The sequence below is a fragment of the Suncus etruscus genome, chromosome 14 (genome assembly GCF_024139225.1).
Source record: "Suncus etruscus isolate mSunEtr1 chromosome 14, mSunEtr1.pri.cur, whole genome shotgun sequence".
In the NCBI taxonomy this organism is placed as follows: Eukaryota; Metazoa; Chordata; class Mammalia; order Eulipotyphla; family Soricidae; genus Suncus; species Suncus etruscus.
This window is the reverse complement of record NC_064861.1, coordinates 86,316,109-86,341,268: the sequence shown is the minus strand read 5'-3', so window position 1 is coordinate 86,341,268 and position 25,160 is coordinate 86,316,109. Positions and strand designations below refer to the sequence as shown.

The following is a 25,160-nucleotide window of genomic DNA, read 5'->3' as shown; positions in this document are numbered from 1 at the left end:
TGCATGTAGCTGACCCAGGTTTGATCCTCAGCATCCCATATGGGCCTCTGAACCCGCCAGGAGTGATTCCTGAACACAGAGCCAGGAGTAACCCCTGAGCACTGCTGGGTGATCCTAATAATAAACATATATATATATATATATATATATATATATAAAATATGTATATATATACATTCACATATATACATATATATTTTGTTTCTTGGGTCACACCTGGCAGTGCTCAAGGGTTACTCCTGGCTCTATACTCAGAAATCGCTCCTGGCAGGCTCAGGAGACCATATGGGATGCTGGGATTCGAACCTTCGAACTTCTGCATGCAAGGCAAAAACCTTACCTCCATGCCATCTCTCTGGCCCCTCATTTGTATATCCTTTTTTTTTTTTTTTTTTGGTTTTGGGGTCACACCCGGCTGTGCTCAGGGGTTACTCCTGGCTCTACGCTCAGAAATCGCTCCTGGCAGGCTCAGGGGACCATATGGGACGCCGAGATTCGAACCACTGACCTTCTGCATGAGAGGCAAACGCCTTACCTCCATGCTATATCTTTGGTCCCCTCATATATATATCTTAAATATAAAAAAAAAATCATCCTTCATTTATTGAGCAGTAATAGAGTAATTAAGTTTGCCTTGCACACTGCCAACTAGGATTCAATTACAGACACCCTATATGATCCCTTAAATCAGCAAGCACAAAGCCAAGAATAAGCACAGCCAGGTGTGGTCTGAAGAGCAAAATAAAATGAAGAAATACAGATTAGGGCCTGGAGAGATAGCACAGCGGCGTTTGCCTTGCAAACAGCCGATCCAGGACCAAAGGTGGTTGGTTCGAATCCCGGTGTCCCATATATCCCCCGTGCCTGCCAGAATCTATTTCTGAACAGACAGCCAGGAGTAACCCCTGAGCAACGCCAGGTGTGGCCCAAAAACCAAAAAAAAAAAAAGAAAAAGAAAAGAAATACAGATTAGGGGCTGGAGTGATAGCAGAGTGTAGGCCTTGCATGAGGCCAACCCAAGTTTGGTCCCCGGAATCTCATATGGTCCATGTACTGCCTGGAGTAATTCTGGAGAGCAAAACCAGAAGTAAGCCTTGAGCATCACTGGATGTGACCCCAAAACTAACCAGCCTCCAAAAGCAGATTAGGAGCATAGAGCCAGGACTTTAGTACTTCAAGCTGTGGCAAAACAGACACACACACACACACACACACACACACACACAGACACACACACACACACACACACACACACACACACATGCAGAATAATGAACCCACACTGAAACTGAGCTGAACAAAAACCGGGATATCATTTTGGTGTTTTTGTTTGGTTGGTTTTGGTTTTGGACCATCTCAGGTGGTGCTCAGGGCTTACTCCTGGCTCAGAGCTCAGGGATCACTCCTGGAGGTGCTGGGGACCCCGTAAGATGCTGAGGATAGAAGCTGGGGCGGCAAGCACTTTACCCACTGTCCTACCACTCTGTAATTGAAGCCCTGAGGGCAGTTCCTTGGGCCTTCTGGCATCAGAACAACAGCCTGCCTGCCTGCTTCTGCCTCCGGCCCGCACTAAGCCCCCACAAAGCCCCACTAACCAATTTAAGGCGCCCCCCCTAGTGGCTCCTCGCCATCTCGTCTCCCAGCTGTCCTGCGGGCCAGCCCAGAACTGCACACCCTCCGGACAGGGCCCGGACTACAACTCCCAGAGTGCACCGCGGCGGAGCGCCCGCCCCCTAGTGGCTCCCGGGCGGCGCCACGTTGGCTCTGCGGGGCTGAGCCAGGCTCGGGTGGGGCCGGCGGGGTTTGGGGGTGCGGGGCTCGTTGCGTTCGTGCTGCCCGTCCCGACGCAGACATGGCGGCCGAGAAGAACCAGCCGAAGGATGCGGAGGCGGAGGGGCTGAGTGCCAAGTGAGCAAACGGGCTCCAGAACCCCTGATCCCACACCCGGGAGTCCTCCCCACCCCATCCCACCCCACTGCACCCCAAAACATTCACTCCATCCTCGGACCCCGGAGCCAGAGTCCAGATCCCTGGAGTCTGAGCCTTCCTCGGATCCTCCACTTCATCCAAGTCCCTGAATCTGGTCCCCAACACCCCTTTATGCCTTCTTGCTGCTGGCCAGGGTGGGGATTTCGGGGTGGTCCTGATGCCATCCCTGCCACCCCCCCCCACGATCCGACCCACCCCGTCTGTCTGATCCCCCAGGAACCTGCTGCCCAAACTGATCCCCTCGAACGTGGGCCGGGAGTGGCTGGAGCAGCGCCGGGCCACCATCAGGCCCTGGGGCCCCTTAGTGGACCAGAAGCGCTTCTCCAGGCCCCGCAACCTGGGCGAGCTGTGCCAGCGCCTGGTCCGCAATGTGGAGTTTTACCAGAGCAACTACGTCTTCGTGTTCCTGGGCCTCATCCTCTACTGCGTGTGAGTGTTACCCAGGCCAGCACCCCGGGAATGCGCACCCCTCACTCAGCACCCAGCACCCAGTCCCTCTGCTCACTTGCCCAGGCCCTGCTCTGAATTTTCCCTTGGTTTTGCTGACTTGTGAGCAGTGGTGCTCCAGGGTTTGTCCTGCAGGATGGAAACCCAAAACGGGCTCAGCTCTACAAGGTCTTTTGTGTGTGTGTTTATAGGTTGTTTTCTGTTTTATTTGTTTGTTTTTTAATCTAGGGCCTCCCTAGCAGTGCTGCAAGCTAAACGGTCCCCCAGGGCTCCTCCCAGTTTGTGGTCCAAAGATAAAATCAAGGGCTTCAGGGTGCAGAGTATGTTCTCCAGTCCCAGGCAGCTTCCCTGGATACCTGCCAGGCTTTTCTTTTCTTTCTTTAAATAATAACAAGTCCCTATAGCTATATAACTGGACCAGGACACAGTTACACGGTTTGATTACATGTGACCTTCTCATGCTGGCCCTAAGCTGTGTCCATCTAAGAGTGTGAGGGTCCTCCTGGTGGGCCGAGCCCCCTGACAAGTGCTTCCCGCTCTCCTACAGGCTGACGTCCCCCATGCTGCTGGTGGCCCTAGCCGTCTTCTTTGGTGCCTGTTACATCCTCTACCTGCGCACTCTGCAATCCAAGTTCATACTCTTTGGTGCGTAATCCACATCCTGTCTGCCCGAAAACCTGTGTCTCCGCCCAGAGCTAAATCCAACCTGGTCCCACAACCAGATCTCTTAGAACTCAGCAGGCCGATACCCCATCCTGGCTGAGGCCTGGAAGTTGGATTTTTCAAGTGGACATCCTCTCCACATTGGGCTCTCTTGTCCTATAAACTTCCCCATTCCTCGGGGACTAGAGAGAGAGGAGAGGGAGAGCGAGAAAGCTGTTTGTTGTGGGCCTGGAGAGATAGCACAGCAGCGTTTGCCTTGCAAGCAGCCAATCCAGGACCAAAGGTGGTTGGTTCGAATCCCTGTGTCCCATATGGTCCCCCGTGCTTGCCAGGAGCTATTTCTGAGCAGACAGCCAGGAGTAACCCCTGAGCACCGCCGGGTGTGGCCAAAAAAACGGAAAACAAAAAACAAAACAAAACCAAAAGAGCTGTTTGTTGTAAGGTAGTCCACTCAAATTTGATCCTGGCATCCCATATGATCTTCCAAGCACTGTCAGGAGTGGTTACTGAGTGCAGAGCCAGGAGCACTGCCGGGTGTGGCTCTCCAAAAAACAAAAACAAAACAAACTTCCCCTGCTCACCCTCCCTGGGTGGAAACGGAAGCTGCTGATACCCCTCTTGGACACCAGGTGGCGACATTACCCCATTCTAGACTTGTTTCCGTCCCCTCCATTCAGGGCTGCAAAAATTCTGCTACTTTTCAGCGGTAGGGCGTTTGTCTTGCAGGCCACCAACACAGGACAGATCCCCAGTTCGAATCCCGGCATTTCATATGGTCCCCTGAGCTGGCCAGGAGCGATTTCTTTTGTTGTTGTTGTTGTTTTTTGGGTCACACCGGCAGCGCTCAGGGATTATTCCTGGTCCCACGCTCAGAAATTGTTCCTGGCAGGCTCAGGGGACCATATGGGATGCCGGGATTTGAACCACCGTCCTTCTGCATGCAAGGCAAATGCCTTACCTCCATGCTATCTCTCCAAGAACGATTTCTGAGCGCAGAGCCAGAAGTAACCTCTGAGCGCTACCGGGTGTGACCCAAAAACTACAAAAACAAAAACAAAAACCTACTTTTCAGAGGGGAAAGGGAAGGTCTATGTTCCTGTCCCTTGGATCTGAGTTCACATTAGAGAGCCAAAAATCCCATATTTCTGTCTGCCACAAATCAGCCTCTGGTGGACCCCAAAAACACATTCATAGTCAGACTGAGTCCTTGGGGCTCTAGTTTGATACTCCTGGTCATTGAGAACAGATTGAAGGAGGAGAGCCCCTCCATGGTGGCAGGGGTCAAGGAACACAAGGGAGCCAGGAACTTTCTGAAAGAAGTGGGTGAAGGGTGGGGGGCAGGGCCTGAAGATGTGCTGGCTGCTGGGTTGGGCTGGATGAAGAATTTAGACTTTAAACTTAGTCTCCCAGAGTTTCTGACAGGAGTTCAGGGGAACGGTAAGGTCATCTTAGAGAAGGCACTAAGTGGGCCAGCCACCCTCATATCCTCTCCTCCCAGGCCGTGAGGTGTCCCCAGCCCATCAGTATGCATTGGCCGGAGGTGTCTCCTTTCCTTTCTTCTGGCTGGCAGGCGCAGGCTCAGCTGTCTTCTGGGTCCTGGGTGAGTTCTAGGGTCTGGGGGGGGGGGCAGGGCTGGGTGGAGGGGACCCCGGAGGGGCAGCCCTGAACTGTTTGTTGTTCTTGCAGGAGCCACCCTCGTGGTCATCGGCTCCCACGCAGCCTTCCACCAGATTGAGCCCGTGGATGGGGAGGAGCTGCAGATGGAACCCGTGTAGGCGTCCCCCAGGACCGGCTAGCACCCCCCTACCCTGGTCACCCCAGTCATTCCTGGACCCTGATGACTCTGCTGCCCCACACCTGAGGCCCTGCCCCACGACTAGTGAGGCAAGGAATGCAGCTCCAGAAGTAAAATCTACACTTGTCATTCCACCTCTGTGTGCTCCAGGCTCTTCTTGGTGCTGGGGAGGGGGGAGGGAGAATGGAGGAGATTGCAGAGTTGCAGAAATGAGGGTGACCCCCAAAACCAACAAACAAAACAAACTAGGGCCTGGAGCTATAGCACAGTAGAGAGGGTGTTTGCCTTGCATACGGCCAACCTGGGTTTGATCCCTGACATTCCATAGGATACCCCGAGCCTGCCATGAGTGATTTCTGAGCACAGAACCAGGAGTAACCCCTGAACACTGCTAGTTGTAGCCCAGAAACAAACAAGAATAAAACAAAAACTTGGCCAGAGCGGTGGCACAAGTGGTAGGGCATGATTCGATCCCCTGGTGTCCTATATGGTCCCTCAAGCCAGGAGGGATTTCTGAGCGTATAGCCAGGAGTAACCTCTGAGCTTCACCGGGTGTAACCCAAAAAGCAAAACAAAACAAAACAAAAAAACCCTGTGTCGGGTGGTGAGGTCGCACTAGAGGCAAGGTGTCTGCCTTGTAAGCGCTAGCCAAGGAAGGACAGTGGTTTGATCCCCCGGTGTAAATATGGTCCCCCCAAGGCAGGGGCAATTTCTGAGTGCTTAGCCAGGAGTAACCCCTGAGCATCAAATGGGTGTGGCCCTAAAAACCAAACAACCAAACAAACAAACAAACAAAAAAAAAACCCTGTGTCATATATGCAGTTTAGAACTGTGTCCTGCCAAGAGACAGCTCAAAGGCTGGAACCTTAGACTCACACCATGGTCCCCTGAGCCATTTATTAAGAAGTGAGGAGACCTGCTTTCCCAGAGATCCAACTTCCCAACTATGTAAGCTGGCTTCTCTGGATTAGGTGAACCTGCTTTTCAGAGAAGATTCTGGAGCCCCACACATTACAAAGCCAGCATCCAAGGCCAATAGGAAGAGAACCTGGGTGGGCCCAGCAAAGAGGCTGACCCATAAGGGGCGGGGGCCTGTGCTTGGGGGGCCAAAGAAATGATGGGGCCTTGCGGGAGTTTGTGGCCAGGCTGAGGCATTGGGAACCTAGTGTGCTAAGGGGCTTTGGTTTCACCCTGAGTGTGATAGGGCCGGAGCAATAGCACAGCAGTAGGGCGTTTGCCTTGCATGTGGCTGACCCAGGATGGACCTAGGTTCAATCCCTGGCGTCCATATGGTCCCCCAAGCCAGGTGTGATTTCTGAGCACAGAGCCAGGAGTAAACCCTGAGTGTCACCGGTGTGGCCCAAAAAAACAAACAAAACAATTTACCCAGAGTGTGGAGGGTCTATTGACCATCCACCATATGGGGCACCTGGCACTGCTACAGGAAAAAAATATTTGGGGGGGGGGCCAAACCCAGGGGTGCTCAGAGATTACTCCTGGCTCTATGCTCAAAAATCTCTCCTGGCAGGCTTGGGAGACAAAAATGGAATGCTAGGGATCGAACCTGGGTTCGTCCCAGGCCTGCTGTGTGCAAGACAAATGCCCTACCCAGCCCCTACGACAGAAAAATGTGAGGCTCCAGACTTGGGGTCCCAGGAGCTTCCGGGTGTCCTGACCAGGTAAGTAAGCGGGATTAGGATTCAACCCTGTGGTACAGCACACCCTAATATACAAGGCCCTGGTTCTGCGTCGGGCACCTCCAAAATGAGCTCAGGTGCTAAGGCCTTTCCTATAATGGGAAATGCTGAAGTCCTCAAAAGACATGAAGAAAGAGCCCTTTTGGGAGAGAAGTTGGGGTTTGGGATACTACTTTGCATTTTTTCTTCCACACCTGCCAGTGTTCAGGGTTTCTCTCATCTCTGTGCTCAGAAATTACTCCTGGCAGACTCAGGAGATACTATGGGGTGTCATAGATGAACTTGGATCAACTGTTTGCAAGACATACAATACACCTTCAAGGCTTTTGCTCTGGCCCCTTTATTTTGCTTGGGGGTTGATACTATTTCGGCTGTACTCATATAAATGACTATTTTCTTTTATTATTATTATTATTATTATTATTATTATTTTGGTTTTTGGGCCACACCCGGCGGTGCTCAGGGGTTACTCCTGGCTGTCTGCTCAAAAATAGCTCCTGGCAGGCACAGGGGACCATATGGGACACCGGGATTCGAACCAACCACCTTTGGTCCTGGATCGGCTGCTTGCAAGGCGAACGCCGCTGTGCTATCTCTCTGGGCCCTAAATAACTATTTTCAAGATTTATTTATTTATTTATTTATTTATTTATTTATTTATTTTTAGGTAGAGAATGACTACAGCTTGCGGTGTTTGGTGATATTCCCAATTCAATGCTTGGGTTTTGCTCCCAGATGTGCTCAGGGTACCATGTCATGTGGGCCATTTAGAAATACAATTAAGGTGGCCAGAGTGATAGCACAATGGTAGGTCGTTTGACTTGCACATGACCAAACTGGAACGGACCAAGGTTTGATTCCTGGTCTCCCATATGGTGTCCCCCCGCCCCCAGACTACCAGGAGTGATTTCTAAGTGCAAAGCCAGGCATAACTCCTGAGTACCACTGGGTGTGGCCCAAAACAAAACAGAAGGTCAGAGCAATAGAACATCAGGTAGGGTACTTGCCTTGCATATGACCAACCTGGGTTTGATTCCCAGCTTCATATGGCTGACCAGGTGACCACCTGCTGCCCAAGCATTCAACTATCCATTCTTGTTCATCATTTATAACTGTACATGGCCCTTGGGCTGTCTGAACTCTGCTCAGAATCACATCACCCTCACTCCATTTCTACTTGCAAGGCAAAAAAAAAAAAAAAATGTGGTTGAAGGGCCAGAGCGGTAACTGAGGGCATTTGCTTTGCACAGATCAACCCAGGTTCGATCCCCAGCATCCCATATGGTCCCCTGAGCCTGCCTAGAGTGACTCCTGAGTGCAGAGCCAGGAGTAATCCCTGAGTGCCACCAGGTGTGGCCCAAAAACAAACAAAAACTGGGGTCAGGGAGGTGGGTCCAGTGGTAGAACACATGCTCTGCACATGTGGGGTTTGGTATCACGTGCTCCCCCAAGTAAGTATAGTCCTTGTGGTCCCTGAGCACAGAGCATCATTTACCCAAGTATCCCCAGGAACAGCTGCAGCTCCCTACTCCCAAACCACTATAAATAAAGAACAAAAAATGTGATTAAACTGAACCTATGAAGTACCTGGGGAAGGAGGGTTCTGCAGGTTTAGATGCCGGGGAAACAGCACACACACACACACACACACACACACACACACACACACACACACAAAGCCCTTCTCCATATTCTTAGACTGCAGACTCAGGGCTTGCCCCAGGAACAGTGCTCAACACACTCCTGAGTGCAGGAGGATTAGTGGGGACAGAAGGGGATTGGGCAGAGCAAGTGGCAGCCTGAAGGATAAGTCAGTGCAAAGGGCCTGAGGTTGACAGGCTCTGTAAGGAAGCCTTGTTGTGACCAATTGTTGGGGGAACAGGAAACGAATTGGGTGGGGGTCACACAGGTTCTTTTGGGGGGCCACACCCCGTGGTGCTCAGGGGTTACTCCTGGCTATGTGCTCAGAAATTGCTCCTGGCTTGGGGGACCATATGGGATATCGGGATTCAAACCACTGTCCATCCTGGATTGGCTGCATGCAAGGCAAACACCCAACCACTGTGCTATCGCTTCGGCTCCCTGGTCACACAGCTTCTGCTGCCAGGCTGATGGACAGAACCTATTGAGGGAGGTTTAACAAGGTGATGGTGGGGGCGATAGCACAGCAGGTAGGATGTTTGCCTTACATATGGCTGACCCAGGTTCAATCCCTGGCATCCCATTTGGTCCCCAGACAGGAGTAATTTCTGGGCTCAGAGTCAGGAGTAACCCCTGCCGGGTATGGCCCAAAAACTAAAAAGAAAGAAAAAAGGGGCTGGAGAGATAGTATGGGGGTAGGGCATTTGCCGTGCATGCAGGACAGTGGTTCGAATCCCGCATCCCATAGGGTTCCCCGAGCCTGCCAGGAGCAATTTCTGAGTGTAGAGCCAGAAGTAACCCCTGAGCGTAGTCGGTGTGACAAAAAAAAAAAAAAAAAGAAAGAAAGAAAAGAAAAGAAAAGAAAAGAAACCTCCTTTGGGGCAGAATATTCTAGTAAACTTCACAAACAGCAGAAAGGTTTCATGGAAGCGTTAGATTGGAGGGATCTTAGAGGCCAGAACAATAGTATAACATTTTCCTTGCATGCAGCTGACTTGGGTTTGATACTCAGTACCCTTAGGGCCCTCCAAGTCCTGCCAAGAGTGATCCCTGAGCTCAGAGCCAGGAGTATGTCCTGAGCATTTCTGGGCATGAGCCCCCAAAAACAAAACAAGAAAAGAATAAATGGAGCTTAGATTTGCTTTGATGCCCTGATACAGTTTTCTTTTCTTTTTGTTTGTTTGTTTTTGGGTCACATTCGACGGTGCTCAGGGGTTACTCCTGGCTGAGCGCTCAAAAAATGTTCCTGGCTGGTGGCAGGAGAGATAGCACATCGGTAGTGTGTTTGCCTTGCATGCAGCCGAATAGTGGTTCGAATCCCAGTATCCCATATGGTCCCCCAAGCCTGCCAGGGGCGATTTCTGAGTGCAGAGCCAGGATTAACTCCTGAGCCATGCCAGGTGTGACCCAAAAACCATCAAAAGAAAATGCTCTTGGCAGGCTTGAGGGACCATATGGGATAATGGGATTCAAACCATCATCCATCCTGGATCAGCTGTGTGCAAGGCAAATGCCCTTCTGCTGTGATATCGCTCTGGCCCTTGGATACAGTTTTTCATCAGGTCATTAAATACTGTGAATGGTAATTGGAGGCAAGCTTCTGGCTAAATAAGATGATAAAATATGTAGCTACTTAATTGTCAGCCCTTGTTGTATAAGGATAACCCATATAGTATAGCGGGGTGGGCACTTGCCTTGCACACAGCTAACTTGGATTCCATTCTCGGCATTGAAATGGTCCCCTGAGCCCACCAGGAGTGATTCTGGAATTGAATCCGGGTTGACTGTGTTCAAAAATGCCCTTCCCGGGGCCGGAGAGATAGCATGGAGGTAAGGTGTTTGTCTTTCATGTAGGAGGTCATCGGTTCGAATCCTGGCATCTCAGATGGTCCCCCATGCCTGCCAGAAGCAATTTCTGAGCCTGGAGCCAGGAATAACCCCTGAGCACTGCCGGGTGTGACCCAAAAAACCACACACACACACACAAAATGCCCTTCCCAATGTACTATTACTCCAGCCCCACCATTTTGTTTTTGTTTTTGTTTTTAGGTCATACCTTGAGGGCTCAGGGGTTACTCCTGGCTCTGTGTTCAGAAATTCTCCTGAAGAGAGAGACGCAGAATAGTCTCACTCATCTATGGGTTTTAAGAAAAATAAAAGTCATTTTTGCAACAATCCTCAGAGACAATGAGAAGAGGGCTGGAACTTCCAGCTCACTTCATGAAGCGCACCACAAAGAATGGTGAGTGCAGTTATAGAAATAACTACACAGAGAATTACCATAATCATGTGAATGAATGAGGGAACTGGAAAGCCTTTCTGGAGTATAGGTGGGGGTGGGGTGGGATGGAGGGAGATTTGGGACATTGGTGGTGGGAATGTTGCACTGGTGAAGGGGGTATTCTTTACATGACTGAAACCTAACTACAATCATACTTGTATATTAATGTAAAGAAGAACTTAATAAGAAAAAAATTCTCCTGACAGGCTTGGGGGACATGAGGGATGCCGGGGATCAAACCCAGGTAGATCCAGGGCAGGCTGCATGCAGGATAAATGCCCCATCTGTTGTGCTATTGCTCTGGCCCTATGTTTTATTTTATTTTTGTCTTAATGATAAAAAACAGAGGGAGCAAAGATGTACATAAGGGTAATTAGTGCTCATGTCTCTCATGCAAGGAGCCCTGCCTGCTATCTTGAAGTATTTCATGTCTGCTACCACAGTCAAAAAAGAAATGAAAGAATGAGAAATATACTTTGGGTTTTGGGGGGTTTGGGGTTAGGCTAGTGGATGTCAGACCAAGGAGGGTGAATCCAACAGCAGGGGCATGAAACAGAGCAAAGGGACAGAGAAAGGGCTAGAGCGATAGCACAGCAGATAAGGGGCTTGCACTCAGCTAACCCAGGTTAGATCCCTGGCATTCCATTAGGTCCCCCAAACCTACTAGGAGTAATTTCTGAGTGCAGAGCCAGAAGTAATCCCTGAGCACTGCTACGCATGCCCCCCACCAAAAAAAATAAATAAAAGGGGGGCGAAGAAGCAGATTCTGGTTGTTTTGCTTTTGGGTCAGACCTGAGGATGCTCTGGGATTACTCCTGACTCTGCATTCAAGAATCACACCTAGGAAAGATAGCACAGCTGTAAGGCTTTTGCCTTAGATGCATAAGGACAGTGGTTCAAATCCCGGCATCCCATATGGTCCCTCGAGCCTGCCAGGAGCGATTTCTGAGCATAGAGCAGGAGTAAACCCTGAGAACTGCCGGTGTGACCCAAAAAACAAAAAAAAAAAAGGGGGGGGGAGGAGGACCGGAGAGATAGCATGGAGGTAAGACGTTTGCCTTCCATGAAGGAGGTCATCGGTTCGAATCCCGGCGTCCCATATGGTCCCCCGTGCCTGCCAGGAGCGATTTCTGAGCCTGGAGCCAGGAGTAACCCCTGAGCACTGCTGGGTGTGACCCAAAAACCAAAAAAAAAAAAAAAAAAAGAATTACACCTAATGGGGTGCAGGGATACAGGGCACTGAGCCTGGGTTCCCTGCGTGCAAGGCAAGCATTCTACTCACTGTAGTATCTCTCTGTCCCTAGAAACATATTGTAGAAGACAAGGGCCGGGGCTTTGTAACTGACCTGAGCAGGAGGCCAAAGAGAACTTTGAGGTCAGCAAGAAGGGAACGCCCCAATCTTGGTCCTGGTGTGCGCGCTCTGAGCCTAGTCACCAAGGGCGCACTTCCAGTAATGGACACCAGGGGGCGGCAAAGTTCTTCCTGCGTGTCTCCCAGCTGAGGAGAGATAGACCCAGACCAGGAGAGCCCAAACCCTGCTCCTTGGTCAGGGTTCAGTCCCAGCCAGGGTGCAGAAAGGACATGTTTGACCTCAAAATTCCCAGGGGAGACAGAGGAGTGATGGGTCCTGCGTCCTCTTTGCCCCTGGCCTGGAGTGGATGTGAACAGGGAGGTGACTGCTGGTGGGCAGGGCAGCAGCCTGAGCTGGAGCAGTGGCTGGAGTCTAAGCCTGATGAACCCCAAGGTGACGCACTCCTGGCCCCAGGTCTGATGGCTGGACCTAGGATCTTATGATGACACCCCAGATCTGACGGTCAGACTCCGAATTTCATGATGAGACCGCAGACTTGATGCTATCATATGCTTAGTCCAGGAATTTCTGTGGGGGTTGGAACTGAAGCCCATATCCCTACCTATTCTTTCCCTGATGACTTTGAAGTGAGAGTTTGGGGGTAACCAAAATTGGAGTGCTTGATATGTCATCAAAGGGACAAAAGCCTGATTGGAAAAACAGGGGTTCAGTTGAGTGGGGGTGATAGATGATGTTCTAGTGGGACTTTACAATCAAAGAGTATGTAGAGCCACCTTTAGGGGGACAGGGGCAGGGGTTGCAATTTTCCAGTGTGGAACAACTGAGCTAAGGAGGACCTACTCCTCACTCTGGGTGCGAAGATGGGCCTCTATCTGGTCATCTTGTTTGGGGTGATAGACTGGGACCTTGTTTGCATTCTGATGATCTGGTTCAACAGTGTGGAATTGCCAATTCACCACTGTCATGTTTGGGGTAACAGACACTTGTTCTGGTTTTCTTTTTTTGGGGCGGTCACATTGTTCTGGTTTTCTAGAGTAACAGTGACAGGACCCCTCTTGTCCAGCCTGAGATGAAAACTATTACCTCACTTGTGGGATGAGAGCTATTAGCTCACTCATTTGGGGGAATCAGGTATCTGGTTTGGGGTGACAAAACCAGATTCCAAAAGGTCTGTTTTGGGGTGACAAATTCTGGGTCAAGGAGACAAAGGCTTCCCATGGTGGGTGAAGCACAGCAGTAGGGCATTTGCCTTACATGTGGCAAACCCAAGACCAACCCAGGTTTGATTCCCAGCATCCCATCCCATAAGGTTCCCCAAGCCTGCACCACTTTTGGGTATGGCCCAAAAGTCAAAAAAAAAAAAAAAAAAGAAAAAAGAAAAAAAAGAGAAAATAAGGGCCCGGATAGATGGCATAGTGGTGTTTGCCTTGCAAACAGCCGATCCAGGACCAAAGGTGGTTGGTTCAAATCCCGGTGTCCCATATGGTCCCCCGTGCCTGCCAGGAGCTATTTCTGAGCAGACAGCTAGGAGTAACCCCTGAGCAAAGCCGGGTGTGGCCCAAAAACCAAAAAAAAAAAAAAAAAAAAAGAGAGAGAAAATAAAAAAATAACTGGGGGAAAAAAAACAGGGCTGGAGCAACAGTACAGTGGTAGGACCTTTGCCTTGCATGCAGCTGATCCAGGAAGGACCTTGGTTCGATCACCCAGCATCCCATTTGGTCCCCCAAGCTAGGAGTGATTTCTGAGTGCATAGCCAGGAGTAATCCCTGAGCATCACTGGGTGTGGCCCCCAAAAACATAAAAAAACAAAACCAAATACAGAAAAGAACTGGGGCCCAAGGCGCCTACCCTGGGGAGATAGAGGCAGGATTCCCAATACTGAATTTGGGGTGATCGGAGCTCCTCTTGCCAATCCTGGACAGTGGTTACCATATGACCTTGAGGTGGGGTGCCACAGCCCGGCCCTAGAGATCAGCAATGGCACAGGGTTCTCTGGAGATAGCAGGGGACACCAGGGATGGCTGAGCAGAGTCCTGGGGATCCACATTAGCAGGCCCTACTGCAGGGCTCCACTTCTCCACTTGTTTGGGGATGAGTGGGACCAACTCCATATGTTCCCCTGAGTCCTGCCAGGACTGAGCTCTCTAGGAACAGTGACTGATTTGGTGGGGAGAAGTGACCATGGTTGCTCATATACTAATTTGGGGTTCCACTGATGACTTTAGAGAAGACTGAAGTTTCGGAACCCTAGGCCTGTATATTTTAGGGCTCATCCAATTTGGGTATCCCCATGCTGGTTTGGGGGGTGTCAGAGATAGGGGGCTCACTGACAAGCTATAGCATTCGATGTGGAGCCTGAGAATGGCTGCTAAAGTACTTGGGGGGGGGTTAAATTAGGGGCCACACCCAGCAGGGCTCAAGAAATATCACTCGCTCTGTGTTTAGTAGGGTCTGGGATGTCACTCATGCTGATGCTCAGGGACAGATATGGTGCTGGAGATTCTAATGGGATCAGATGCAAAGCACATGTCTTCATCTCGTCCTATCTCTTCAGTCCAGACTTGCTGTACTTGTACTGGTGGGTGGCTGGGGCTGCCGGCAGGTTGGAGTTCAGGTATTTGTATTTTGTTTGTCTTTTGGTTTTGGGCCACCCCCAACAGTGGTCAAGAGTTATTCCTGGCTCTATGCTCATAAATCACTCCTGAGAGACTTAGGGGACCATACGGGATGGTGGGGATTCAACCTAGGTCAGCTGCATACAAACAAATATGCTATCGCTCTGGCTTCAGGGTGTCTGTCTTGCACACAGCTGTGCCTAGAGTGATCCCTGAGCACAGAGCCCGGACTAAGCCCTGAATGCCTGAATGTACTCCCAAAATATTAGCATAGGGTCTATTTTGGGGGGCAGGGAAAGATATACAGAAAAATAATACAACAGGTAGGTCACTTGTTTTGCGTGGCTGACCAGTGTTCAATTCCTGGTACCCCCAAGCACCACCAGGTATGATCTCTGAGCACAGAACAGTTGTAGACCCCTAAAACACACAAAATAAGGGCTGGAGCAATAGTACAGCAGGTAGGGCACTTGCCTTGTACACAACATGACTGACCTGGGTTCAATCCCTGACATTCCATATGGTCCCCCCACGTCCACCAGGAGTAATTTTTGAGTACAGAGCTAGGAAAAATCCCTGAGCACTGTCAAGTGTAGTTTCCCAAAAGAAAAATAAACAGAGGGGGCTGGAGAGATATTACAGTGAAATAGGTATTTGCCTTGCATGCAGCTAACCTGGGCTCAATCTCTGGCATCCTATATGGTCCCCTGAACCCGTCAGGAATGATTCCTGAGCATAGATCCAGGAGTAACCCCTGAGTATTGCCGAGTGTGGCCGAAAAGAAAACAAAAAGATAGGTAGGTAGACTGATAGACAGACAGATGGACAGACAAACTTCCTAGCCTGGAGCTTGCTGTTTTCCTTTGTTCTTTTTCCCTTTTTGGGGGGGACACACCTGGTGACTCTCAGGGGTTACTCCTGGCTATGCACTCAGAAATCGCTCCTGGCTTGGAGGACCATAAGGTATGCCAGGGGATCGAACTGTGGTCCATTCTAGGTCAGTGCGTGCAAGGCAAATGCCCTACCGCTTGTGCCACTGCTCTGGCTCTAGACCCCTGTTTTTTTCCTTTGGTTCTAGGCCTACACCTGACAGTGCTCTGGGGCCTTGGTGGGTCTAGTGATGGAATCTGAGCCTCCCAGGTACAAAGCTTCTCTCCTGCCCTATGACCCATCTCCCTAGCCCCACCCCAAGTTCTTAATATGGATATACAATTAGGGTCCCCTGAACCTCAAGGTCTACTTGCCAAGCTTTGTGGTAACTGACCCTCAGATCCATTGTACCAGATTTGGATAAAAAGAATTTGGGGTAGAGGCCAGAGGGATAGCACAGCAGGGAGAGTGTTTGCCTTGCACATGACCAACCCAAGTTTAATCCCCAGCATCCTATATGATTCCCTGAGCCCTCCAGGAATGATGTCTGAGAACAGAGCCAGGAATAGCCCCTGAGTGCCACCAGATGTGGCCCCAAAAACTGAAAAAAAGAGAGTTTGGGGTATTGTTATGGGGATGTCTTATGCATCTACTTGCCTAGGGTTGCTGACATGTTTACTCAAACCTAGGGGAGCTCAGCTGCCTGGATCCAGGTGGTCAGTATTCAGGGCTGCCTGGGGGTAAACATGCCTCTCTCTGAGATATCAGTGTGGGCTGTTGGGTCTGTATGTGTAGAGGACAACTGTGCTCCCATTAGGAACCCCCATGCTTTATAGCTGGGGAACAGAGGAGATATGGTGAAGAAACTGAGGCTCCTGAGGTCTTGTCAGGTGGGCTGAGATTCAGAAGCCTGGTGGGGAATGAATAAAGGCTAGTTGGGGCACAAAATGGAAGGATCCTACTTCCCAGGATTTGGGGTCACTGGGTCTAGAGATATAGGTAGGGGCTGTGTGAGTTCCTTACGCTGGTCACTTACTGAGGTTAATGACACCAACATGTGTTCTCAGTCATTCTAGAGAGTGGAAATTCATAACCCAGGGTCACTCTGGCCTGTTTGTAGGGTAGGCCTCAGTGAGAACCCCTGGGGTCTCCTATAGGCTCTGATGGCGCCATTTCCATGTGGCCTGGGCACCTCTACCTTCTTCACCAAACCTTTAGTTTCTCACGCAGGACTTCCTGGTTCTTCTGGTTGGCGAGGGGTGCAGAGGTACAGGGAATAACTCATCTCCAGAACCTTCTTTCAATTCATCAGCAAAGACCCTTTTCCCAGCGCAGGTCATATTCGTTGCTGGACTCTAGAGGTAGAATGTCATCAGAGCTTTTGGGAGGATACCACCAACCCCAACAGGAATGTTTGGGCAGGTACCCTAAATTTTGAGTCTCTCTGATGACAAGGTCCCCAAGATGTGGCTTAGGATGATTGACTTCTTGAGGAGCAGTCTCAGATATGAAATTTAGGGGATTCTTGATTTGCCTGCTTTAGGGTTGGGTGTCTTGACCTGGGAGTGTCTGAGTTCTAAGTGTCATTTCACAGAGTCCTATTTTGGGGATAACTGAGACTGGAAGACTGGTGAAACCCCAGAGAGTCACTCACCTTTACAAACCAGAGTGGCTGGTGTGGATTTTTGGTCAGCTGAAGCCTCATCTCCCACCCATTCTTCCTAGGTAACTTGACCTTACCTGCAAGACCCCACCCATTCCTGGGAGGGGTCTTGGAAAAGGTAGATAAGGCTTTGACCAGAGGGGATTAGGCCCCCTTTTTGGTCTTTGGCCAGCATGGAGGTCAAAGGGAAGATGGCTGAAAGGAGTTAAGACACAGGGCTAGCTAAGAATGGCTGAATGCTTAAAAGGTTATGATATAGGCCACACCTGTGGTGGACAGGGCATGAATAAAGTTGATGCTTCCTGATGCTTTTCTCTGGATGAGTCTAATTCCGCCGTTCACCTAAACCTGGGACCCGCCAACTGAATGGGGATTGCGGAGCCATGTGGCCATGGCCTAAGAATAAAGGCCTCCATCCTTCTCCATCCAAACCCATCCTAAGGGCGAAATGCAACAGTCAGCAGATGTTGGGCTTGCCAACTTGAGGAGCACGTGTGAGACCCCAGTCGTCCTAATGTGTAGGTCATTCAGGTTCACCACAATGGGGTCCAGATGTAAGGTGTGGAAAGGACTAATGTCCAGCTAACTTGCTGGGTCTGAGTTCCAGATCTTGGATTAGTGAAAGTCAAATCAGGGAAAGCCTGACTTGGGGTTATAATCAGGGTGGAAGCCAGACCCCAAATTTGGACTGAGTCCCACCCAATTCCATTAGGTCCCAGGCTTCAGGGAAGGCAGGACCTATTCAGTTTTGGGGTGACTGAGTTTTAGCCCTGGTTCCTCATTAGTGTTGAGCACATGTTGGGGGCATGCAGGGGCCCCTCTTCATTTGTCTAGAATCTGAGTGAGTCATCTTGAGGGGTATGGGGCTTAGTAGTGGTTTGCCTATGGGAGCCAATTTGGGGTCCTCTGATGCCAGAGTTTGGCTGTTTGAGTATTGGGAAATAAATGTCTATTTAGGAGTGACTTGTGAAATTCTGGTGCTTGTTTGGGGGTGACTGGGCTAAGCTATCTCCTGTATCCTATCAGTTCTTGGACAGGAGGTTTGGGAGTAAATGGAGCTGGGGTCCAGCATCCCAATTTAGGGTGCCTGTTTCTGAGTCAGGGTGACTAGGCCCGTGTACTGGGGTTGGGTTGTTCAGTCTACTTGGGACTTGTGGAAGGTGGGAGTACCCGCAGGGGAGAAACTGAGGCTGGATTCTTTTTTTTTTGTGTGTGTGTGGTTTTTGGGTCACACCCGGCAGTGCTCAGGGGTTATTCCTGGCTCCAGGCTCAGAAATTGCTCCTGGCAGGCACGGGGGACCATGTGGGACGCCGGGATTCGAACCGATGACCTCCTGCATGAGAGGCAAACGCCTTACCTCCATGCTATCTCTCCGGCCCCTGAGGCTGGATTCTTAAAGGCCTGGTCTTCGGGTTTGGGGAACCGAGGGTGCCAGTCCCCAGGGCCCATCTCCTCTTGCATAGCTCCAAGGGAGAGGGACAGCGGGTGGCCGGAGTGGGCGGGGGGCGCGACGCCCAGATCCCCGCGGCCCGGGCGGGGTGGGAGCGGGGCCCTGCGGTGCGGTGCGGTGCGGGCCGGGCCGGGCCAGGCTGCGCCCCCGGGGCTGCAGGCGGTGGCGGGGTTCCCGCGGGAAGCGGAGCGCGGCGGGGCCGCGGGCGGCGGGAGGGCGAGCGCGGACTGACAGCAGAGGAAGAAAAATGGGCCGAGAAATCAGACTGGACGCGCGGGGGGCGCGAGTCCGCGAGCGGCGGCGGCGGGCGGGCGGGGGCCGCGCCGGGGTCTCGGGGGGCCGCCGCCCGCTCCCGCACTCCCGCGCGCCCCCAGCCCCAATTTCCACCCTGCGCAGATGCGCCCCGAGACCCCCATCCCCATCCCTACCCTGCACCGCCCGCTGCAGACTGCGATGCGCCCCGGTTCCTGCAGTGCCACCCGTACGCCCCTCCACCCAGGACCCCCTCTGGACCTCTCCAGGACCAGGACCCCCCGCCAGCTCCTCCGGGGACCCCCACTCCAGCTGTCACTTCCCCGTTTCTCACCCATCCTCTGCCCCCCGCCGCCTGCTTTCGAGCCCCGCCGCCTGCGTTCTAATCCTGGCCTGGGCAGCGCCCCCGGACCCCCGCTGCCCGCTGCTCCTGGGACCCCCATCCCCGCCCCCCAAGTCCCCCGCCAAGGTTCGCAGCGGAAATGGGGCGCGCGGCGGGGGAGGGTCGGGGCGGGGGGCGGCGGCCAATGGAGCGGGAAGCAGGACAAATGAGGCCCGGCCCGCGCGGCCGACAGGCCCCTCCATCTTCCCATTAGCGCCTAATGGCCCCCCCGCCGCCGCCTGATGAAGATTTATCGGCCCGGGGACCCCCGCCCCTCCGCCCCCCGACGCCCGGCCTCCCCGCACCCCACCCCGCCGCGCCCGGACACCTGATGAAGCCGCGGCCACCCGCCCCACCCCGCCCTGCCCAGGCCGCCCCGAGACAAGTTGGGAGCTGAGCTTGGGATGGAGAGGAGGGTGCGATGACCCCACCCGCAGCATCACAGTGGACCCCCCTACCCAGCGGGAGGGAAGGGTTTCTTTCTGGTCTGGGGCTCCTGAGGACCCCTGACCCCCCAACTCTGCATTCTGATGGATTCTAGAGTCTTCGGGGGTCTGAGGGAGGTGGTACTGGAGGGTGGACTTTAGGGTCTGAGGAGGAGGGGCTAGAGATCTGGACTCCCAGATCTGAGGGAAGAGGGTGGGGACTTGGGCCCCCAGATCTGAGGGAAGAGGGTGGGGACTTGGACCCCCAGATCTGAGGGAAGAGGCTGGGGAGGGACTCCCAGATCTGAGAGAAGAGGCTGAGACCTGAGACTCCTAGATCTGAGGGATCTAGGACGTGGACTCCTAGATCTGAGGGAAGAGGTTGGAGATGAACCCCCAAATCTGAGGAAAGAAAGTGGGGAGGGACCCCCAGATCTGAGGAAAGAGGCTGGGGAGGAATTCCCAGATCTGAGGGAAGAGGCTGGAGACTTGGACCCCCAGATCTAAGAGAAGAAACTGGGGACCTGGACTCCCAGATCTGAGGGAAGAGGCTGGAGAAGGACCCCCAAATCTGAGGAAAGAAAGTGGGGAGTGACTCCCAGATCTGAGGGAAGAGTCTGGGAAGAAATTCCCAGTCTGAGGAAGAGCTGGGTACTTGGACCCCCAGATCTGAGGGAAAAGGCTGGGGAAGGACCTCCAAATCTGAGGGGAAAAAAACTGGGGAGGAATTCCCAGATCTGAGGGAAGAGGCTGGGGACTTGGACCCTCAGATCTGAGGGAAGTTCTGGGGGATGGACCACTGAGTCTGAGGGGGGAGGTGCTTGGCATGGACCAGAGGGAGGAGGAACTAGGGATATTAGGGTGGCCCCGGGGTCCTGGATGCCCAGGAGGCTTGGAACCCAGACTCCTGGGCCTGAGGCTGCGAGCCTGGCATTGGGGGGGCTGGGCTGGGAGGCCCCTGATTGATTTCTGTTTACCGGCTGTCCCCGCGGGCGGAAGAGCGAATCGCGCCCCATCCATCAACAGGCTCGCAGCCTCCCTAATAAAAACATTTTACTCCTAAATGATCTCGAACTAATTAACTCAAAGTGTTAATTAAAGTTTGCGCAGACAGCATTGTCATCAGGGAGGGTGGCGGATCCATCTTCCCGGGAGAGAGAGACAGGCTTGGGGGCCCTGGAGAAGGGGGAGCTTATGCCTCCCCTCCGCGCCAGACCCCTCCAACCCCATCTCTCTCCCAGTTTCTCTCGACAGCCTCACCTGCCAGAGACCTCCCTTACTCACTTCTTCCCCTCTGGGGCCTGGAAGTTGTGTGTGTGTGTGTCGGTGCCTGTTTGTCCGTGACTGAGCGTGGGATGGCAGCACAGGTGACAGGAGTCCAAGGGAAGGAGATAGGCCCCCCTTGTCAGATATATGTGTCACTTGATAGTGTCCACTGGCGGTTACCAGGGTGTCCCTGAGGCAGAAGAGGGCCTGGGGGGGGTGTCCCTGGGGACAGGACCCAGGTCCCCTTCCTGTGTCCTTCCAGCTGCCTTTCCACTGGGGAGGGAGCCTGAACTCCGCAGTGAACTCAGGTGAACCTGTACACTGGCCCCGCCCTCTCCCCAGAGCAGCCCCCCTGACCCCCCTTGCTGGGCCATCACCCCCCCCTTTCCCTTCCTCTGCCAGCCTTGGGCCAGGGAGCTGGGACCAGGACCGGCCACCAGGCCACGGGCAACCCAGGGGTGGGTGGCTGGGCGGCCCCGGTGTGAGCTCATACATCAGGGCTGACAGGCTCCGAAAGCCCCGGAATTAAAACCTAAATCGAATATTGATCACCCGCTCCGGCCCAGGCGCCCACCGCGGCCCCCCCAGCTCCCAGGCGCTTGCGCCCCCGGTCGCTGCTGTCCTGTCTCTCTGGCAGTGGCTTTCGCCTCCTCTCTTCTCTTCCCAGCCTGGTCCCACTTCTGGCAACTCTTCCCCGGGAGGGGCCACCCCCCTTTTCCTTCGCCCAACTGATCCCCTCGGTCTGACGGAGCCACCCAGACTGAGAGTGCAGGGACTCAGGCAGGACTGTCAGACCTACAGGGAGGCACAAAAACCAGAACCCCCGGGCCAGCCCCAAAGTCCCCCACATCCAGATTTGCATAAATATCCACCCCAGGGATGAAGGTGGAGAAAGTTACCTTCTGCAGGCTCTGGGAGATAGACAGACAGACAGACAGACAGACAGACAGACAGCCTCAGAGTCAACCACCTTCCAGTCAGCACACAGGGTCCCACCAGCATATGACTTACACCTACCTATGTGGTCACCAGGAGGATTACAACACAAGTGAGACATAATGGGCAGCTGTCCGGATGCTGGCTGCTGACAGACACACAGACCGGCTGAGCTGCAAGTGGCAGAAGAAAGCAGACACTCCCTCCCCTGACCCTCCACTCACCTCAATACCCTGTACCCCCTTCCATCCCACCTCTGTTACCCCTACAACCCCAAGCTATAAAGATCATTGCACAGATAGGGGCTTTTTGAGGCTGGAGATAGAACAGCGGGGAGGGGAGGGTTCTTGCCTTGGCCAACCCGGGTTTGATTCCCGGCATCCCATCTGGTCCCCTTCAAGCACTGCTAGGAATGATCCCAGAGCAAGCACAGAGCCAGGAGTAAGTCCTGAGTAAACCCTGAACACCCCGGGTGTGACCCTCACAAAAAACGAGGCTCTCTGTGCCCCCAAATCAATGCTGATCTGCCCTCTCTCTACCCCAAGGTCTCTGATGATTGATTCTGGATAGACCCAATATGGGGGACAGAATCCAGGGAGATGACAGGGGACAGGGCGGAAGTCACATAGCCGGTGGGAGCAGGGTTGAAGACCACCTGTGGGAAGGTGGCCAGACCTTAGGAAGAACTTCCCCCGAAGACCCAGGGTGCTGGGGCCCACCGGGGTGCGCCCCCGCCCCCACCCCCTGGTTCCCCGGCGGGCTGGGGCGGGCGTGGGGGCGGCGGTGGCGGCTGCCGGGGAGAAGATGAATCTTTCATGAGTGATTTGCGGCCGCCTCTTCTCGTCCCGTGTTGTTTAATGTTTCAATTTGGGCGAAAGCAAAACATTCAATCAGGCGGATTAAGTGCGTAATGCGTCTCATCGCTCAATCTGTCGCCTCCGCCGGGCAGCCCGCCGGGTGGGGGGGTTCGGAGGGGGGTGGCGGGCACAGACCCCCCAACCGGGACACCCTAGCCCTAGCTCCACTCCTAAACTGCTCCCCAAGAAGCCCCTCAGCCTGGAACCCCTTCTTGACTATAATCTCCCCCAATCCCAGGCAGGCCTCACCCCAGAACTGTTTCTTTCTCTCCATCTCCAAAGTTGCTTATTTTGGGGTTCCCTCTGCTCTAAATACTTCCTCACTGCCTGCTTGTCCTTTCTCTCTCTCCTGACCCCCTCTTTTTGCCCCTTTGGGTCTCTTGGTCTCACTGAGGCCACCTTGCCCATCCTCAGGTCCAGCCACACTCTCGCCTGCCTGCTGCCTGTCCATCTCCATCGTCTGTCCCTCTCCTTCTCCTCCTCCAGCTGTCCCCAGGGCTGTGTCGGTGACTCTGTCCCCTCTATCCCCATCCTTCCTTGTCTCCACATGCCCATACCCACCCTCAAAATTTCTGCCTACCCCAGCCCTCTCTGACCCTTGATCTTTGCCTGATTTCTGACCGCCCCCTTTCGCCTGTGTCTCCATCCTTCTCTCTTGTCTCTGTCTCTGCTTCCAGCTGCTTCTGTCTCTTTCTTCCCCGGGTTCCTGACCGGCCGCTCCCTGACCATCGACTGGGCTGTCCCATCTCCTGCCACTAGGGGACGACAGGCTCAGGCTTTTCTAGAGGGAAACAGATGGTGGCTATCCTCAGAGATAGCCCTGCCAAACAGCCTCTCCTTCAGGACCCCGCATTCCATCTCCTTCAAACCCGGGGGTCCCTTCCCATCCCTTCTCAGACCCAGGGGTCCCTCTCCATCCTTCCTCCCTCAGATCCAGGGGTCCCTCCCTATCCCTCCTCCCTCAGACCCAGGGTCCTTCATCCCTCCTCCCTCAGTCCAAGCCCCCTCTTCTTGCAGCCTGTGACCTGCTGAATGGAGATTTCAGATGGACACTGACGGCACTGAGCAGAAACCTGTCACGGACTGCTGGAGGTCTGGGGAGGGAATGGAAAGCTGAGGACCCCAGCTCACAGCACCAGGACCCTGAACACAGATGGATTCCAGCACTGGGGACAGAAACACACACACACCTGCCCCACCTGGGGTCTCTGGACCTTCTCCTGCCCACTCAGGACACACTTCAGTGAGGAATGGGGTACAGGGCTCACTTCCCCTATTCAGTGTGACTTTGGGGTAGACAGAATCAGGGGGCCACCCAGAGATACCCTCTATGCTACCCTGGCCCTCAACTGCTCTGAGTGCCTCTCGGCCCCACTCAGCACCCCTGTCCCCGCTCCTTTCCTACGTCTGCCTTTACTCTCCTTTTCCCCTTCTTCCTTTCCCCTCCCCTTCCTCCCCAACCCCTAAGTTTCTTCCCCATCCCTTACTTCCTCTTCTCCATTCCTTTTTCCAGCCTCATCTACCCCAGACTTTTTCTTTCTGGATCTGTGCCCAATTCTAGGCATCTCCATGCCAGTCTCTCCCCCCAGATTTCCTCTGCAAGACCCACCCCTCTGTTTCTGGGGGGACCACCCTGGCCGGCCCCCATCACTGTGTCCAACTCCCTCTCTCTAACTCTAGGCTTCACGGTCCCTAAGTTTCTGTCTCTGCCCATCTCTGTTCCGTGCCTAACCCCCCCCATTTCTCTGAGCGCCGCTCCCCTGTCCTCCCTCTGTCTCTCTGTCTCTCTGTCCATCCATCTCTCTCTCCTCCCAGCCCCTCCCTCCCTCCCCCTCTCTCCCTCTCTGTCTCACTCTTCGCCTCTCTCTTTTCTCTCTCAAGTGTTTTCAATTTTATTCTGAGTGGAATTAACTACCCCTGATGTCAAATTGCCGCCGAAATCGATAATAATATCTTTACAAAAGAGGATATTCTTCTCTCGGAGAACGGCCTCTGAAAAATGGAAAATTTAGTCGAAATTGATTCATTACTTGACACTTTATAGAACGGCTGCGTATTGATCGCACCTGTCATGTCCCATCTCCCCTAATCGAAGCTGAAGGCCGGCTCCGATGCCTGCTATTTTTCATAATTCCACCGCAGCCGACAGCTCCACAAACACGGCCGCTCGCCCGGCCTCCGCCTCCCGCCCGGCCGCCACCGCGCGCGCCCTCGGCCTGGCCCCGGCCTCGTGGGCAGCCGCTGCCCCGAGGACCCCCCCACCCCGTCCATCTGTCCGACTGGTCCCAGAGGCACGTCCCGCGCTGTGCTCCCCCGGCCATCTGTCTGTCCTCTCGGCCCCCAAAGCCCGATGCCTCTCTGCACCTGTCTTTTTTTGGGGGGAACCCCACCCAATCAATCCATTCTTGTCTTTGCTTGCTCCCCCCATCCCACCGAGACAGGCTTTTACCCCTCTGGCTGCACCTCCTTTCTCCTAGCTCTCTCGGGACTGTTTGTCTGTATTTCTTCATCTCTATCTGTGCCTCCTGCCTCCCTAGGAGTATGGGGGAGAGGTGGAGCACTTCCTTTTAGCCCCCCAAGCCACCCCACACAGGAAACTCTCAAGTGATGGGTTGGT

The 25,160-nt window shown here is 53.3% G+C and overlaps 2 protein-coding genes across 2 annotated transcripts in view; one reads left to right on the top strand and one right to left on the bottom strand.

The window, feature by feature from the left end:
• Window positions 1-25,160, bottom strand: part of CIC (capicua transcriptional repressor) — a 356,202-nt gene that overhangs the window by 310,546 nt on the left and 20,496 nt on the right. The gene's annotated exons all lie outside the window — the stretch shown is intronic.
• RABAC1 (Rab acceptor 1) lies at window positions 1,759-5,028 on the top strand. The gene is made up of 5 exons (XM_049787217.1): window positions 1,759-1,908; window positions 2,206-2,418; window positions 2,984-3,081; window positions 4,598-4,699; window positions 4,786-5,028. Exons 1-5 carry the CDS (start codon window positions 1,853-1,855, stop codon window positions 4,872-4,874), a joined length of 558 nt encoding a protein of 185 aa, XP_049643174.1. The 5' UTR covers window positions 1,759-1,852; the 3' UTR covers window positions 4,875-5,028.